Here is a 17,055-nt window from a genome sequence, read left to right as displayed (position 1 = left end):
GGCCTACGCGCTTCTCTCTCCATTTTCTTGCCTTGCAAACACCTGCATATGAAAACACCAGGCTCCATTCTGCTGTGCTGATTCCTGTGGCTGACACCTGCTGTCCTCATTTCTGAGATGAATGCACAGGATGGTGGGTCCTCGCCAGCTGTCTCCCACCAGCCCCCGGTTCCCATGCCTACCTGGCCCCCGTTCACACCCTACCATTTGGCTTCCACCCCACCCCTCTCTGAAACACCACCCCAGGGGCTTCTGCTAACCTTTGAGCATCAAATCCAACATGTTCCCATTCCCCCTCACCTCCATGACCCTGCATCTTGCTGACCACCTGATCTCCCCAGTTGTCCACCAGTGCGCAATGTGGCCTCAGTGGCCAGGTCTTGGAGCCCACTTACCTGGGGTTGCATGTTTTCTAGACTGCCCCCTGTGCTTTGGTTACTTCCCTATAAAATGGGGATAATGACACTGCTTACCTCACAGGAGCTCCATGAGGACTAACTCAAATTATGCACGTAAACATCTCAGAACAATGCCTGGCACAGGAGGAAAGCCTGGCAGGTTAGCTATTAGTACACAGCCTCTCTGCTCCCACCACGTGCACCCGCCCTTTCCTCTCAGGGCTGTGGCTCAGGTCCTGCCCGCAAACCTGTCATCCTGTTTTGAAGCCAGACCTCTGCTCTCAGATCTTCCTCTGCCTGGAGGTTGTAAATATATGGAATCTGAGCTCCAGTGGGTTTTTGCAGATGAGGACAATGATTGGTACCAATAACTGGGTAATTTAGGACTCATTCAACACCCTAGTTCTCTCTTGTTCTTTGGGGACAGCTCCCACGCCTAGGAGGCAGGAGCAACTCTCATGGTATGAAGATGGCCCCAGTAGCTCCCAAGATGTCTTCTCTCGGGGCTGGGGATTTAGCTCAGCGGCAAAAGCGCCTGCCTGGCAAGCGCAAGGTCGTGAGTTCGGTTCCCAGTACCGGAGAAAAACCAAAAAAAAAAAAAAAAAAAAAAAAAAAAAAGATGTCTTCTCTCATTGCAAATCTAGCGGCTGAGACTACCTGCTCCCTACGAGGTTCAGCCTTCCGACCAGGAATGGAGCTTCGTTGCGCTGTCTGCCCAGATTGAAGCCAATCGCTTAAGTCAAGGCCAGGGGCTCAAGATAATCAAAGTCCACACTGGGAGATGGTGGGAGTGCCGCCAACGCCACCCAAAGGACGGAGATTGGCATCAACTGTTGAAAATTCTGAGCATTCCGAGGACAGGCTAGGGGGAAGAGATGTTAGGGAGAAACCCAACTAAAATCCAGGCGCCACATCTTCCACAAAGCTGTCCTCGCGTCTCCTCTGCCGGTCACTCTCGATCACCTCAGACTCCTCTCTGCTCCCTTCCACTTCCTTCCCTCCTCCCCTCCCCTCCCCTCCCCTCCCCTCCTTTCCTCTCCTCTCTTGTCCTCTTTCTTGTCTCTCTGCTCCCACAAGGTGCTGGTTTCCATTGCATCTCCAGGGCCTCCTTCCCACACCTGGTATCTGGAGTCCGATATCAAAAACTTTATCCTCGAGTTGTCTGGAAGGCTGAGGTTGAAGGACTGAAAGTTATGGCCCAGCCTGGGCAGCTTGGTGACTCAGCAAGAGCCTGTCTCAAAGTGAAAAGCCTAACGGGCTGGGGATGTAACTCAGTGTGCAGGCCCTGGGTTCAATCCCTAGTACTGCAAAAAACAAAAGCAAAAACAAACAAACAAACAAAACCCCACAAAAGAATATCCTCCCTGGTCTTCCAGCTCTCCTGGTTCTCCTGATTCTTCTACTTTCTTACATATTCCCTTTCTGTGTTCCCTGCCTTTCTTTCTGCTCCTCCCACTCCCTGCACTCGATCTTCCCCCAAGGTATGGCCTTGGAGGTCTTGCCTGGCTGACTGCAGGCCTTCCAGGGTGGCTTCTAAGGGAGTTTCCTAATCAAAGCCTCAGTCCTGATCTCTGTACTGTATCCCAGAACTGCAGCTTTTAAATGTGGGAAATGCGGCTCCTAAGCAAATCTTTCTGGGAAGTGTAAAGTACTATACAGTTGTTATCTATTACCTGTCAGACTGAACTTAAGTGCTATCTTTTCCTGACTCCCCTGTTGTATACATGATTCTGTGATGGTTCACTCATTGCTTTGATCAACAAGGCAGCAGGACACATAAGCGGACTTGACCCACATGGTTTTGGCCTCACTTTTGGTATCCGTATAAAGATTCCTGGCTGTTTGATCTTTTTGTCCCCATCTGTAGAGGGACAGAGAGTTGGTAGGAGGTCCATGGACAGAGACGGCTTCTTCATCCAGGGTCTGCAGGAAAGTCAGCCCGTGTCTCTCGGCCCTCTTCCCCTCCCCATTTGCACTTACTGCCCTGACCCTGGATTGGACCAAGTTTTGCACATTGACTTTAGTTATTAGTATTTCCTTTGAGACTTTGGTCATGGCTATGGCCATGCGCTCCATATATGGTTCAAAACCCACTGGAAAAAAGTCCGAATGCTGAAGGCATGGTGGAAGGGTCCAGAGTCCTTATTTGCCCAAGACAGTCTGGATTCCAGCACTGTCACAGAACAGAATCTGGCAGTGATCACCTCAGCTGTCCCTACTGGATGCACACAGGAAGCTGGGCCTGAATTGCCTGCCATGTCTTTGAGAGGATCGTCCATGTTTGGTCTCCTCAATTAGGGTCAAGGTGAATAATTTCTTTTAGAGCCAAATGTTAGCAAAAATGCTGCTTCTTCTGAGAACTGGAACATTTTTTCCTCATGAATGACAGCCAAGTACATGACTACGGTGGCCTTTCACTCAACCCCTGAGAGACGCAAGGCCAACTTCCAGGTCATCCTTGCACTGCTCAGGACCCGCTGAGCCACCCGAGGTATCTTTTCTGTGGCCCCGGTGCTTCCTTTGTCACTTGTATCTTACTAATGTATTGCATGCGTTTCCTATGATCTACCTCAAATCCTCCCTGGGATCAGGAGAGGAATACATTAATACTTAAAATAAAATAAACAAAATGTCAGTGTGTGTGTCTTAGGTTGGAAATTCCTTAAGGGCAGGGACCATGTCTGTTTATATAGCACCTGGCACAGCGTCAAATTGAGGCTTAGCGAATGAATTTTGATGAAGAGGGGAAAGAAGCTGAGGAGACCTTCCAGTGCTACTCCTCCAGAACCCCCTTGCCAGAGGCCCCTTTGCTCACAGGGGCACGAATCCCTACCCCATTCCTGCCAGTCTAGGTTTACGGTGTCATCCGCCCATCCACACACCCACCGCAGCCCGCATTGTCCTAAACGTGCCCCAGCTCTTTCACAGACACCGCCCCTGCTGTTGGGGACACAGCCACACCCTCGCCTGGCTCAGCAGCTCGCCCAGACCCCAGCTGCCCTCTCACCCACTGCCCTGACCCTGTGTGTTTGCCCGGGCCGGGCAGCCGTGCTAGTGCTAGGAAATGCCAGCGGCGGAGCGTTTGAGGTGCTGTCCCCACTCGTGCCTTGGCCCTGTGGGGGCCTCCAGCCAGGCGGGGACCTGGCAGAGGGAGGGAGAGGATAAGCTACTTCAAAACTCCAGATGCAGCAGTTAAAAAGAGGACAGAGGCAATGATCCTTCAAATTGCCACATCTGTATAATCTGCCTTTTATTTTCTGCTTCATGAAGTTTTATTTCCTATTATTTATTCACCTCCCCGCCCTCCCCTCCCCCGCCTCCACTCCTCCTTAGCAGGCGACATGCTCAGATGGGCCCTGAGCCTTGGCCTGGGTCTGGGTACCCCCCAACACCCGCTTACCAGGCTGGCTGCTGGCAAAGGCACCTGCTCCCCCTCCTCTGGCTCTGTCTTTTTCTCCCTTTCCCCTTGGGGCATTTGGAGGCTGCAGCTCTCTGTCTTTGTGTTCCAGCCCCTAAATACCCCTCCCTCTATCCTCCCAGCAGAGCCCTGAGAAGGTGTAGATGGGGGAGGGGACTGTGGAGGTGAGCCCTGTCCCCAGGCCCGCACCACTGCTACCATCCCTGACTTCTAGAACTCCAGCCAAGGGACATCTCCACTCCAGGCCTCCCACACCCCTCTTCTTTCCTGAGCTTGCCGTGTGCCCCACTCTCCGCAGAGGACTTGTCATTCTCTCTGGTTCTTTTACTTCCACAGTTCTGTGGTCAGGGTGAGCTGGTCCCACCCTGGACATAAGGGTATGAGGATGGGAAGGGGGGACCCGCCCAGACCTTCAGGTCTGTACTTCAGCACAGAGCACCCACCTCCCCCTTTCCCACCCAGGTGTGGGAACAGAAGCAGTTCCGGGGGCGTAGCCCTCAGATGCCAAGGCTTTCGTCTAAAAAGTGGGACTGAGGGGCTGGGGATTTAGCTCAGCAGCACAGCGCTTGCCTGGCTAAGCGCGAGGTTGTGAGTTCAATTCCTGGTACCGGAAAAAAACCAAACCAAACAAACAAATAAAAATAAATAAAAAGCGGGACTGGGGCAAGGCCACGGGGGGAGATAGGGAAAGATGGTGGTTGGAAGAGGGCAGGAGGGAGTTTTGGAAAAGACACTGATGTTTTGAGTCCCTGGTGCCCTCCTTATCGTTCCATGGATCTACTTAGCAATCTCTGTCCCCCACCCATGGGGACACAGAAGAGTTAGGGCTCAGTGCTTGCCACGGGTGCCCCAGCAACTGCTCACTGGAGAATGGCCTGTGAGGAGTGTGAGGGGTTTTGCAAATACCCTCTGAAGTCTCACAGTGCTTTGCGTGCATCTCTCTCATGATCTCCATCACTTTTCCACCGCACTTTGTGGTTTTGTATGGATCTCATTGTTCAGCCCTGAGTTTTTAAAACCTTCCTTGGGGAGAGGGATATCCTCCTAGGTGTTACCTAAGGAAGCAGCCACAGGAAGTAGTTCTTGGGAAACTTCTGAATGAGTGAATCCACAGCTCAGCGGAGGAAGGAGCACAGTCCTCAGGGCCTACTGATGCTGACTGCAGGGCCCGGCCCTCCTCCACCACCCCAGGGTGCTGCCCCATCCTGGCTGTTGCTCTGCCCACTCAGGCAGGTGCACCAGAAGCCACCCCCACCCCAAACAGAGACCGGAGTTCAAATATGGAAACACGGTGTTTGCTTGATGGACAGTTCCCTGGAGGACGTGGAGGAAGAGGCTTTGCACCTAAACTTCACCGAGCCCAGAAACTATCTTGTCAGAAGTTAGAACAGGATGTCTGCTTATATCCTGGGCTGAGCCACCCAGCTCAGCTGAGGAGATGGAGAAGGAACCCCTGGGGGTCACCAGAAGGAAGGGGCAGAGGCCGCTCACACCCCTACACTCCAGTGTTGCTGAGCTCCTTCAGCAACTTTTGTCCTGGGCCACTCTCAGCCAAGAGGGCAGACAAAGGTGATGACCAGGGTCCTTGGCATTGTGACGGTGACCAACAGGTTCCAGTGACACCCAAAGTCCAGCCCCTAGAATAGCAGCCATGGAAGACCCTGTCCCTGGATCAGTGAGGAGGGTGCTTTCTGGGGAGAAATGGCTTCACCCTGGCCTCAGCTCACACCCAGCCAGAGCTGGAGGAGGCCTTGGCCCACCGTCACCCCTCCCCCTCTTCCCTCCTTTTCTCCTTTGCTGGAAATGCATCTCCATGTCCACCAAGCCTGTCATTCTAGGGAAATCTCTTCCCTGCTGCTCTATGTCTCCTCCCCTCAGAGGGACACAGATGGGGAACCTGATGCTGCTCGGAGCTGAGAGCTTCCACTCCCAGGAAGCCAGCATAAGGGGTGAAGAGGCAGGGCGGGTGGCTACATGGGCGACGGGAAGCCGAGGGGACCCAGAACGTGAGCCCCAGCCTGTGCTCCTACTGAGGCCCCACCAGTGCCACCACCTCCACCCAGAAACCACAGAACTAGGACGCAAACCAGACCAGCCCTGCTTGTGGGTGAGCATGTTTCTCACCTAGGGTGGCTCCCGGGGTTCGGGCAGCAGGTGGGTGGCTCTGGGTGCGCACCCAGCCCTGGACTTGGGCCCTGAGGGAGGGATCGGGCTCTTGGAGCTGGTAGGAGGGCGCCCTGGCCGGGAGGAAGGCAGGAGGGAGTCCGATGGGAGAGGAGCACTGTGGAGGAGGAGGGGTGTCTTGCAGGGGGTGGGAAGGGAGGCGTGATGAGGGGGAGGGTGTTGGCTTCATGCTGTTACTAGTTTGATTTATCCCTAATGAGTTCTCAGCACATGGCTGCTCCCGGCTCACTCCAGGGGCCAGCGCGGCCTCCCGCGGGCCCCAGCCCGCCCGACTCCACAGCAACAGCGGCTGCTCGCTCAGAAAAGAGCCAATTTCCACACTGCACAGTCCGCTTCACTCAAGGGAAATCACATTTCCCTGGGAGCGCCGCAGGCAGCGCTTCACTCCCCAGCCTGGCCCGCTGCCACAGGGCACAGATGTGGGGGAGCCGGGCATCTCCCCCGCCCCGCAGCCTCCCACCCACCGGAGCCCCCCCTGGCCCTCGCTGGGCTCTGGAAGCTTCACCACCACCATCCGTTCGTCCCTTAGCCTGAGCCGCTGCCCAAGAGTAGGACGAAGGGGTGGGGTTGGGGAACCCAGAAGGGAAGGTAACGCCTGTCCCCACCTCTGGCCCCCTCCAGTATCTTCCCGGAAGAGCCAACCGGCAGGAGGTGTGGTGAAAGACGAATGACAGGTCTGTGCTCGATTTTGTGAGCCGGAAACCCTGGGGACACGGGTGTACCATCTTGCAGATACCGACTTCCAAGGTCTGGGTCCCAGAGATCCCCAAGGAAAAGAAGAGAGCAACGAGCAGAGCCAGAGGCCAAAGAGTAGAGACAGCAGCAGGAGAAGGCTGCGGGCCTTCGGAGCACCTCGGGCCTCCAAGCCCTTCCCGAGCTCTCACTTTCTCTCTCAGGCTCCAGAGGCCTGGACACAGAAAGGTGGGTCAGGAGATGGGGCAAGGAATAATGCTTCTAACTCAGCAGGAGAGGCAGTAGAAGAACGAAGGCGTGTGAATAAAGAAAGGGGAAAGAGGAGGGAAAAGGAGGTGGCTTTCAGCGGCCACGGTCATCCCAGTCCCTGGGGGTCAGGATGTGGTCACAGAGGCGCAGTCAACCCCCCACAGAAAGGACCTCTCTGACCCTTTGGGGTTGCTGAGCCGCCTGGGCAGGCCGTGGAGGGCCCAGCCTGCACAGCGCCACCCTGCCCAGCGCTCCTTCTGCTCTCGGCATCTTTCGTCTAGGCTACTGCCCAAGTCCGGAGTGTGTGGCCCTGTCCTCATGGGCCAAGTTACCTCTGTGCCTCCCTACAATGCAGACGGGGCCTGCGGTCTCCCAGAAGGCTGGCCACATCCAGGCCTCCGAGGGCTGGGACCGGATGCAGATGAGACCTCTGGTTAGCGGTTGGGCCCCTTTGTTGACCTAGCTGAACGACCTTGCCAGTCGTCTCTCGCTCTGTTTCCCCAAGTGCAAAATAAGGCCAGTGTTCAGAATCGAACACCACAGTGGGTATCGGTGAGCTGGCGTGGAGAGAGGGGGCCGCGGGCTTCCCCTTGCCTCTCACTGATGAGCTGGTGCCGAGGCATAGACCACTGACGTGGGTGAGGAGGCCCCTGTCCCCGCTCAGGGGAATAATCAGAAAGAAGGCCGGAGCTGATAGAGGTGGGAAAGGTGTGTGCTTTGGGGGGATGGAAGCGGGAGGATGAGGGAGGCAGGTGAGAGTGGGGAAACCTCAGCTGGTTTCTTGCCTCCCTGGCTCCTGCTTTGGGATGTGTGGACTATGGCCACTGACTGCCCTTGCCTGAGCTTGTCGTGAGGGCTGAGTGCATGCCTGACAGAGTGGGCAGAACATATGTGTTTCACAACCCAGGACAAGAACTTTGGAGATGTGAGGGAAGGTGAGGGAAAAGGGAGAAGTTCAGTCCAGCCTGTGGGCCTTGGGGACAGACCCCCAGCTCCTCCTACCCTTGGAGGTTCAGGGTAGGGGCCAGGGCAGGGCAGCTCGGCCCTCCTGGTGAGCCCAGGCCGAGCTGCAGCTCTTCTGCCTTCCAGAAAGAAACCCAGTGGCTGCCCTTTAGCACTGCTTTATTCCCTCGGGTTTCCAGAAAGCTCCTGCACCCTGGGCTGGCCTGGACAGGCAAGGAGGCAGGGAGGATGGAGGGGTGGGGGAGCATGGACCAGGAGGAGCTGTCTGGACAGCAGATGAGGCCTGCTCACATGGGCAGTGACAGGGATTGCCCACGCACAATTGGGGTTCTGGGAAAGTCCCCGGCCCCACCTCAGCCCCAGTCCTCCCACCACCCCATGCACCCGCACACATGGGGGCCCGACTCCCCTGCATGGTAGATCAGCCTCCTCTTTAGTCACCCCTGGGTACTTTCCTCATTCCCCAGGGGAACATGCTTCTCAGCTCCGGCAGCCTCCTCTGTGTCCTCCCTGTCCTTGTCCTCACATCCTTCATTGTGCCCTCTGCTGTGCCACCCGACTTCCAACACCATGCCATCCTCAGTGCCAAGGTATTTGCATCCAATATGTGAATGACAACATTTTCTGAGTCCCCAAGGGTGCCTGCAGTTTGACTTTGGATAGAATACCCGGGGAGGTAGTGGACCACAGTCACCAAACACCCACTCTCAGCCGGATGTCGCGAGACGCCCAGTTCAGCTTAGAGAAAGGAAGGGGGGTTTTGTGCCAAGATCACCGCAGTAAAAGTGCAGGCCAAGCCCCTTCGTCACTGGGGATTTGGAGACCAGTGTCCCCAGAGAGGTTTTGGCTGTGCATGCAGAAAAGGGTCACTCTGTGGGCTCCTGGGGACATTACAGACCTCAGAGGGACTCTTGGGTGGGGTTTGTCGTAGGGTACTCAGGAGCCAAGGTTCAGGTCATGAAGACCCTCCGCTACCATGGGCTGAGAGTCCTGCTGCCAAGCTTACAGCTTGAGGGAAGCCCTGTCACTAAAAAATAAGCCTCAGGAGAGGAGGGAGTGGAAAGGGATGTAAAAAGAATTAAGATGTGTTCTGTACACGCGCCGACTCCCCACCATGAATGTAATCATTACGTACTGCAAGCATGTACTAATAAAAGAAAAAAGAACCTCATGGCAGGTCCCCTCTGAAGAGACAGGGACAGGTTTTCTTCACCGGAGGGTTCCGCTCCTCACACTATTCTCCTGCCCCACCTGGCCCACCTGGCCTCTCCTTTCGGAGCCCTATAGAGGTCACAGTCCTGTTCCTCTCCTCCGCCCTCCCTGCCTAGGAGGCCCTGGGTGGGCTCAGGGACCCTCCTCCTTGCGTCTGACTCAGCCCTGCCTCTTTGTTCCTGCTGAGCTCCACATGGAGAGAAGCGTCTATGCAGATACGTGACGGCCCCTGCAGGGCCAGACACCTCATGTCACCTTGTGCCTCCTCCTCTTCTCCCAGGCTTCCCGGACAGGGGTAGTCTTGGGCACTTGAAGTCTCCCTTGCCCCCTTTGGCCCTTCGCCCTGTACCTCTCCATTGCTCAGTCAAGTCAAATCTTTAGAACTGAATGAAAAGAAACTAGATCCTCTGGACCAGTCCTCCAACGCCTCTGGTCTAGAGCCCTGTGGCATCGTGATGAAGGCCCTGTGGTACTGAGGCAAAGTGCTTGACTTTTTCCGACATGGTGATGCATGCTTGCAAACCCAGCGCTTTAAGAGGCTGAGGCAGAAAAATTGTAAGTTTGAATCCAGCATGGGTGGAGACACTGTCTCAAAGTTTTAAAAAGGGGCTGGGGCTGTAGTTTAGTGTAGCTCAGGTCCTGGGCTCAATTCCCAGTACCACACACATGCGTGCATGCACACACACACGTGCATGTGCACACACACACATACACACACACACACACACACACACACACAAAGTGCTTGACTTAGGGTAGGAAAATTTGGTTGATCCCCCTACTTTCACCTTGGACAGCTATTTTCTTTTTTTTCTAAGTCTCAGTTTCCACCTATGTAAAAGGGGGCTCCTCCCCACTTCATTTTCACGATGCCCACCACACTGTGCCTGGCACACAGGCGAGCACAGGGTTCTCCCTTCCTTACTGCGTCACCATGGGGCCCATGGAGATGATTATGACAGCTTCTCTGCTGATTCTCTGGCTTCCTGTTGATACCCACAGCAGCTGCCTGTGAGGAGCACATGACTGACCTGAACCATGCCACGAGCTTGTTGGATCCTCCCATTTACTCAAGAGTAGAACTCAACCCTCAGAAGAACTGATTTACTCAGCATAGTACATCCGGATTGGTGGGAGAATGCTAAATCAGGGTGCAGGGACGTTAGATAGTCCTTCCCAACCCACAGCCCCAAAGTGAGCTTATCAGCCAACCCCAAAGGCCCCCTACCCCAGCCGAACGCAAAGCCTAAGAAGAAGAGCAATGGTTTATTGAGTCATGTGGTAATGGTGGGTTGTCCTTAAAAAAGAAAGAAGCGTCAAGGAGAGAAGCCCAACATGGTGGGGAGACAATTCACTCAGAGGCCAAAGGAGGGGGTGGAAAGAGGGAAGCTCGGCCCAAATAGAACTTCATTTACAGTATTTACAGTCAGATGTTGTGGGCAGGAACTGCGGGGGCCAGACAGGGACCCTCCTTGCTGGCTTCAGGGGGTGCTTCGGGGTCTCCTTGGTGTCTGCGTGGGCCGGAGTGCAGGAGACCCTCGGCTTGGCAGGAGCTGTTGGGAAGGGATTGGGTCTCTCTCTGCCTTTGTGCCTGCGCCTGCCCTGGGCGGAGCTGCACCTCACCCCCAGGGGCCAGGGCCCTTTGGGGTGTCTGTCTCCAGTTGCTTTCTGGCTGATGGCAGCTGCCCAAGAGCTGAGCCGCTGTAGGAGCAGCTGGGGTGGTACTTGTACACTGACAGCAGCAGGGAAAGGGAGGTCAGCTGGTGGAATTCTGGTCTACTCGCCCAGCCTTCAGCCCATGCTCGGAAGGAAAGTGTAGGAAGAGCCAAGCGAGCTGGACAGCAGATGGCAGGAGACCGAAGGAGGTGATTCTCAGGATGGCCGACGGGGAGAGCCTTGCCACAGGCTGTGCCCCGTGGGCCGGAAGGACCTGCGTACAGAGCACAACTGCTGGAGTCGAGTGGATGGCAGAGCCACGCAAGTGGTCCTTGTGTACCCTTGGGCCAAGCAGGCCCCATCTGTCACCTCCCTCCAGCTCCTCATGGCTTCCTCTTCTCTCTTTGGGTGGGAATCAGCCCAGGCACGTTTCTCCTCCACTTCTGTCACTTTTGGAATGGAGTGATTCGCTTCCCCTGGGACTCCTGTCCCTCTTCAAGGAGTCTTGGAAGACATTTTGGCCTTCTCCAAGGTCATCCTGTCTTTCATAATTCATTAAATTAGCCACACAGGGAGTGAGCCGCGATGCTGGAATTGTGGTTATTTTTCATGTAATAAATAAAGATTCCTTTGTATGACTCTCTGGAGCCTGTCCCAGGCTGAGTCCTCCTGTTGCCTGGTCACTCCCAGCATCCCCATAGCAACTACAGATGGTCAAAGGCCGTGGCGGTGGTGGGCGGTGCGCTCGGCCTTGATGTGGAACTGTAATAATATGGGGAACCTGGACACGTTAAAAAAAAAATAACAACAACAGTGCTGGTCAGAGGGGAAGTGGCCGCAGAGCCTTCCCTGCATCTGCTGACCTTTAAGACAGCTCCAGTTAATCATTTATCCCCCTGGCCTATCTGATCATCAAAGATTAACTCCTCTCCAGCTCTGCTTCCACGTTCTCTGGCCTCACCTTTGAGTTTCTGTCTGGAATAAGAATGGTGGCTTCGTGCCCCCTCCCCCTTGACTGCTTTGACCTTCAGCACCCTCCCTGCAGGGAGAGAGCAATGGCGAGCACTTGTCTGTGGAATCCCAAGAATCGGGCACACTGGTAGACTGGGCATCGGGACCCTCCCCAGTCTGGCCCAAAGAGCCACAGGTCAGAGAATCTGCCTCTGGACATCCAGAGGGTTCAGACTCTCAATTAGTAAAGGAGGTCTGTGCCTGGGATACCCGTGTGGGTGGGCAGCCTGGCCAGGGTGAGCAGGAAGGTGTCCTGACCCCCACAGCATCTCATTGCCCTAGTCCTTTGTAGCTAGACTGAACAGAAGTGCCTTGGGATTGAGCACATGGCCACAGAGCCCAGCTCGTGTAATGCCAGAAATGCCAAGGGGTAGTAGCAGGAGAGGGAATGGATGGGCTGGTGAGGCTGGCTACCCTGGAACCACTGCTGTCCGGCTCAGGTTTGCTTTGACACCCCCTAGCCACCACTCAGGGAGGCTCCAGTGGGATCCCTCAAGCTCGCTGTTTGTGGGCTTGGTTTCCTGAAGCAGTAGCCTCACTCTGTTCTGCACCTTGACCCTGAGTGCGCTTCACTTCTCAAGCCAAGTTCCACCGAGAACTTGGTGGAACAAGGATTTCTGTGTAAAGGCTTTAGTGCTGAATCACGACTGTTTGTGACCCACTTCTACAGTTAATGGGGGCAGTTCCCAGGAAGGAGGGCAGTGGGTGCCTGCAGGAGTCAGTTCTGCTGCCTCGGGGCCCTAATCCACCCCATCCCCCACTTTTCCAGCCTACCTCTGCCCTTCTCTCCAGGCCAGAGCCTAAGTCTTAAGCAAAACAAAGATTTAACGGACTTGGCCTTGGGGAGCAGGAGGGAGATAAAGTCAGGAAGTTTCTGGTCTTCTGCCCTCTTCCTCCAGCCCCTCAGCAGCCAGATACACTGCGTCCTTGCTACTCATCCCCATTGTAAAACACACTCCTCCCTGCAAACCTCCCAGACAGCTTTTGGCTTGGCCTGGCCTCCCACCCATGCTGCCTGCCCGGCAGAAGGCCTGGGCACCCAGGGACTTACTCAGCAAGCTGGAGTTGGGGAAGCGCCAGGCCTCGCTGTAGGAGGAGTAGGGGGTGTGGCTGTAGGCATTGCCAGTGTATTCACTTCCTGTTGGAGGCACATAAGTGAGAGGTTTATAAGGTTGTGGCACCACTGTAGCGTAGGGGTGTGGAAGAAGGGTCTGCAGGGCCCACTGTGGCGAGGCTAGGGATCGGCAGGCCTGGAAGGGGCACCCTCCATCATCCTTTGGACACCATAGCCTGGTTCACTCAGGGCCACGCCCTTTCTCCAGGCACTGGAGGCACTGACCTGGCTCCTTAAAGGAGCCCCAGGACAGGGATGTTATCATCCCGATTTCCAGGTAAAGAATTGAGGATGTGGGATCTGCAGAAGCTCATGAAGCTGGAAGGCTGGGTGCAGAATGGAGGCTGTGCTATGACTCTAGGGCCTAGATGCTAAGCCTGCTTCTCCTGCTGCTGAACCTTCTGCAGAAGGGGCTGTCTGCAGGGGCCCATGGCACAGGCATGGGGTGTAGCGGCCAAAGAAGAACTGGTCTATAAGAACTTTGCAGTCTCCCTAGGTATAAATTTGTTGAGGGTACTTGTGTGTATAGGTGGAGGGGGAGCTGAGGATTGAGGAGAGGAGAGAGGACCCCGGAAGGCCTCAACCTCTCGGGGAGGCTGTGTTCTGGGACTACCTCTGAGCATCTGTTGCCACTTTAAGCAAACTCAGTGCATGCATTTACACAAAGTGAATCAAATTGTGATTTCTTTCTTATTTGGTTTTCCCAAAGGATTTATTTACCAAAGAAATTGCTTAAGAATTCCTTTCTGTCACAGCCACAAAGTTAAGCTGAACAACACAGCCATTACTGGAGCTTGGTCTTGGGTTCACAGCTCACCCTGCCACTCCTAATCATGCACACTGCCTGTTTATAAAATAAGAAATTGAAATGCAGCACAATGAAGTCGTTTGTCTCAATGATGGGGCAGAACTTGACCTTAGACCTTTTAACCTTAAATTCCAGATAATTCCTTAATGCATCTATGAGATGATTTTGTTTACAAAGCCAGGTTTCTGCCCACCTCAAGATCCAAAGTGTGTCCACAGAAATATACCTGTGCTAATGAACTAAGTATCTTCAGTGTGGCTCCTTGTCTCCTTCCCAGCCTCTTCAGAGTGGAAATTCTTGCCTCTAGAGCCTGCCTGCTGGAAGTAAAATCCCCATTTCCTACTTCCTGGCTGTGTAAACATGAATAAGTCACTTAGCTTCTTCAAGCCTTGGTTTCCTCATCTGTCACATTGGGCAAAATTATCATCCTTGCTTCATAGAATTTAGTGAGAGTTAAATAAGATCACATATTAAATGCTTAGCACTGTACTCAGAATATAAGAAGCACTCAGCGATGATAGCTTACTACTTACTATTCCATAAAACAGGTTCTAAAATAGAGTTCAGTGGAGACTCAAATCAGTCATACAACCAGTCTCATGCCACTGTTAGGACCCATAGGGGCTGATGCTTTGCAGAGAAATAGCATTTGTATAAGAAGAGTGGAATCAAGGAGAGCGTAAAGCAGAAGACAGAGGCTACTGGACCCGATCCTTGTCTAGTGGGCCAGTGATAGGCAGCAAGCTCGCAGTAAGAATATGGTCAGCTCTCCAGGGCAGGGACTAAGCCAAACACAGAGTGAATAAAAGAAGGAAGAGAGGAAAAAAGCAGAGAAGCAAGGAGGTGTGAGTGGAAGAAAACTAAAAAATAATCTAACCCAATCATTTACCTCTACGATGAAGGGACTGCTATGCAGAGAAAGAAGGACATTTGCCCAAGGCCACTGCTCCTACACCAGTGGGTCTCTTCGGGCCCTCAGTGTCAACAACCCCCTGCTGACTGCTGGGCTACTCTGCATCTCCCCGTTTCAGTGCTCACTTGGAGGAAGTCTACACTGGCTACACAGCTGGGGCCCCACCCGTGCCCATGCCACACCGCGCTCTGTCCGGTGCTGAGCAGTGCAAGCTCTCAGGGAAGAGAAAGATGGAAAATACTGAACATATTTGCCCTCTCATTTTGTCACTCGTCCATGCATATACTTACCCCTGCACTCATTCATTCATCCAGCGCACCCTGAGTACCTGTTTTCTTTCGTCACAGGGAAGCACGAGGAGGGTATGGGGCTGGGGAGGTAATACACTTTTGGGTGTGGCTTCTTCCCACTACAGATCTGTCAATCTGCCTGCAGCCGTGCAGGATGAATGTCCGTGGACCTATGAAGGGCACCCTGTTCTCTTTGCTCTGCGTCCCACCCTACTTTCCTTCCTATTCGATCCTTACACTTACTCTCTCTTTTCTTCTCCCTTTCTAGCTCATCCCTTTAGCACAAAAACACACTCTGCTATATTCCATCTTTAATAAATTCTTTTCCTACCCTCGTCCTTCTCTAGCCACCCGCAACTTTCTCTCTCTCACAGTCTGCCTTCACCTTGTCACCCTCTGCCAATTAGGCCAATGCCAACCCAAGCAAACCCCCACGATCTCTAACCTGGTTGCTACAGTGGTCATTTCTATATGCACAACTCCTTCAACCTCCAAATCATCGCTCCCTCAGAGCAACGCATGCCTTTGGGCTCTGCAGTGCCCAATCTCCTGGTTTGCTTGTAACTTACTTGTCCATTCTACTTACTGTCTTTGCTGATTGCTTCTCTGTTAAATTATGTTGAAGAATCGAGTTTGGTATGAGAGCCTTCTGTGAATTTCCATCCACAGTCTCTTTCAAATGAACTGTCTAATCCCTTGGCATAAAACAATAGCTTTATCCAATGGCTGAAACTTATAGTATAATCGAGATTCTTTTCTGACTTCAAAAATGTAGCATGTGATTACTGAACTATTAAACTGGGTATTTAGTAGGTATCTCCATCGTAATATGGTCTAACAGAACTCTTGATTTCCACCTACCACTCACTATACTTCTTTCTCTCCTGATCTTATCTATCATATATCTATCTATTTTTCCATCTATCATCTATCTATCTACCTATCTATCTATTAATCTATTATCTATCTATCTATCATTTATCTCTTATTCCTGTAGCCAATTCACTAGCAGAGTTTGTTGGATCCATCACCAAAACATATCATCACTATCACTTTTCTCTTCTCTCTCTGCTATCCTTTACACAAGCCACTGTCATCTCTTATGAGATGACAGTAGTTACAGAACTACTGCAACCATCTCCTAACTGACCTCTGTGCATTCTTTCCTGACTGTCTACAATCCACTTTCTCAGAAGCCTGAGTAGTCTTTTAAAACTTGAGCTTGCTACCTCTCATCTTCTCTGACTGCTCATGGTTATTTGATGAACTCACATTCTTTCTGTGTGCTGCCATGCTAAACTAGTTCTTTCCTGCCCTAGGGCCTTTGTACTTGCTGTCCTGTAGAGGTAGGGATGGTTTGCCCTTTATTACTTGGCTGACCACTTTGAACATTCTCTCAGAAAGGCCTTCCCTGATGGCCCAATCTAAAGTAGTTATCTCTTCTCCTTCTGGGTCCTTATAATATATTGTCACTTTTTATTGTCTTTACATGCATATCTCCATGTGAAATCATGTTCATTTATTCATTGCCTTGTTTACTGTCTATTTCTCTCCAGTACTGGGTTGTAAGCTCCATGGATAGAGAGACATATCCTGTCATTCTTGTACCCCCAGCATCCTATACACTAGATCCTCACAGTATTTGTTAGGCAAAAAAAGTGGTGAATGGATAAAAAAATGAAAGGATAGATGAAACGTGGATGATGGAAATATTGATAATGAAAGATGGACAGGTGAGAAGATGTACGGATGGAAAATGGATAGATGAGAAGATATGCGCACAAAAAGATGAATGAATGGAAGGAGAGATGCTGGAAGGGTAGATTATGGACAAATGGATGGAGAAGTGGACAGATGAAAGGATGAAAGGGTAGGTCTAAAGAAAGATAGACAGGTAGAAGAATGAGTGGATGAGTGGCCAGATGGAAAGATAGAAAGATGGATAGAAAATGGAAATATGGATGGTAGGATGGATGGATAGATTGATATGAATAGATGGCTGGATAGAGATTCATCTATTTGGAGCTTTTGGTTCTGTTCTAGAATTGGTGTAATTACTTATATTATTAGTTATTAGGGCTAGAGGAGGAGGGAGAGAGAGAGAGAGAGAGAGAGAGAGAGAGAGAGAGAGAGAGAGAGAGAGAGA

The 17,055-nt window shown here is 52.6% G+C and overlaps 1 protein-coding gene across 3 annotated transcripts in view; it reads right to left on the bottom strand.

Annotated features, from left to right (window-relative positions):
* Positions 1-10,364: 10,364 nt before the first annotated feature.
* Positions 10,365-17,055, bottom strand: part of Pax8 (paired box 8) — a 56,418-nt gene continuing 49,727 nt past the window's right edge. For 2 of the 3 annotated variants that reach the window (XM_005400581.2, XM_005400576.2), the window contains exons 11-12: positions 12,836-12,922; positions 10,365-11,554 (exon numbers count right to left, since the gene is read on the bottom strand). In XM_005400581.2, the coding sequence (XP_005400638.1) occupies positions 11,478-11,554; positions 12,836-12,922 (164 nt within the window). In that variant the 3' untranslated portion in view covers positions 10,365-11,477. The remainder of the gene's footprint in view (positions 11,555-12,835; positions 12,923-17,055) is intronic. The other variant, XM_005400577.2, reaches the window with a different exon arrangement.

Source organism: Chinchilla lanigera, unplaced genomic scaffold, assembly GCF_000276665.1.
Source record: "Chinchilla lanigera isolate Chin_1 unplaced genomic scaffold, ChiLan1.0 scaffold00069, whole genome shotgun sequence".
NCBI classification, from domain to species: domain Eukaryota; kingdom Metazoa; phylum Chordata; class Mammalia; order Rodentia; family Chinchillidae; genus Chinchilla; species Chinchilla lanigera.
Note: the sequence above shows the minus strand (reverse complement) of the source record. Positions and strands in the feature narration are given on the sequence as shown.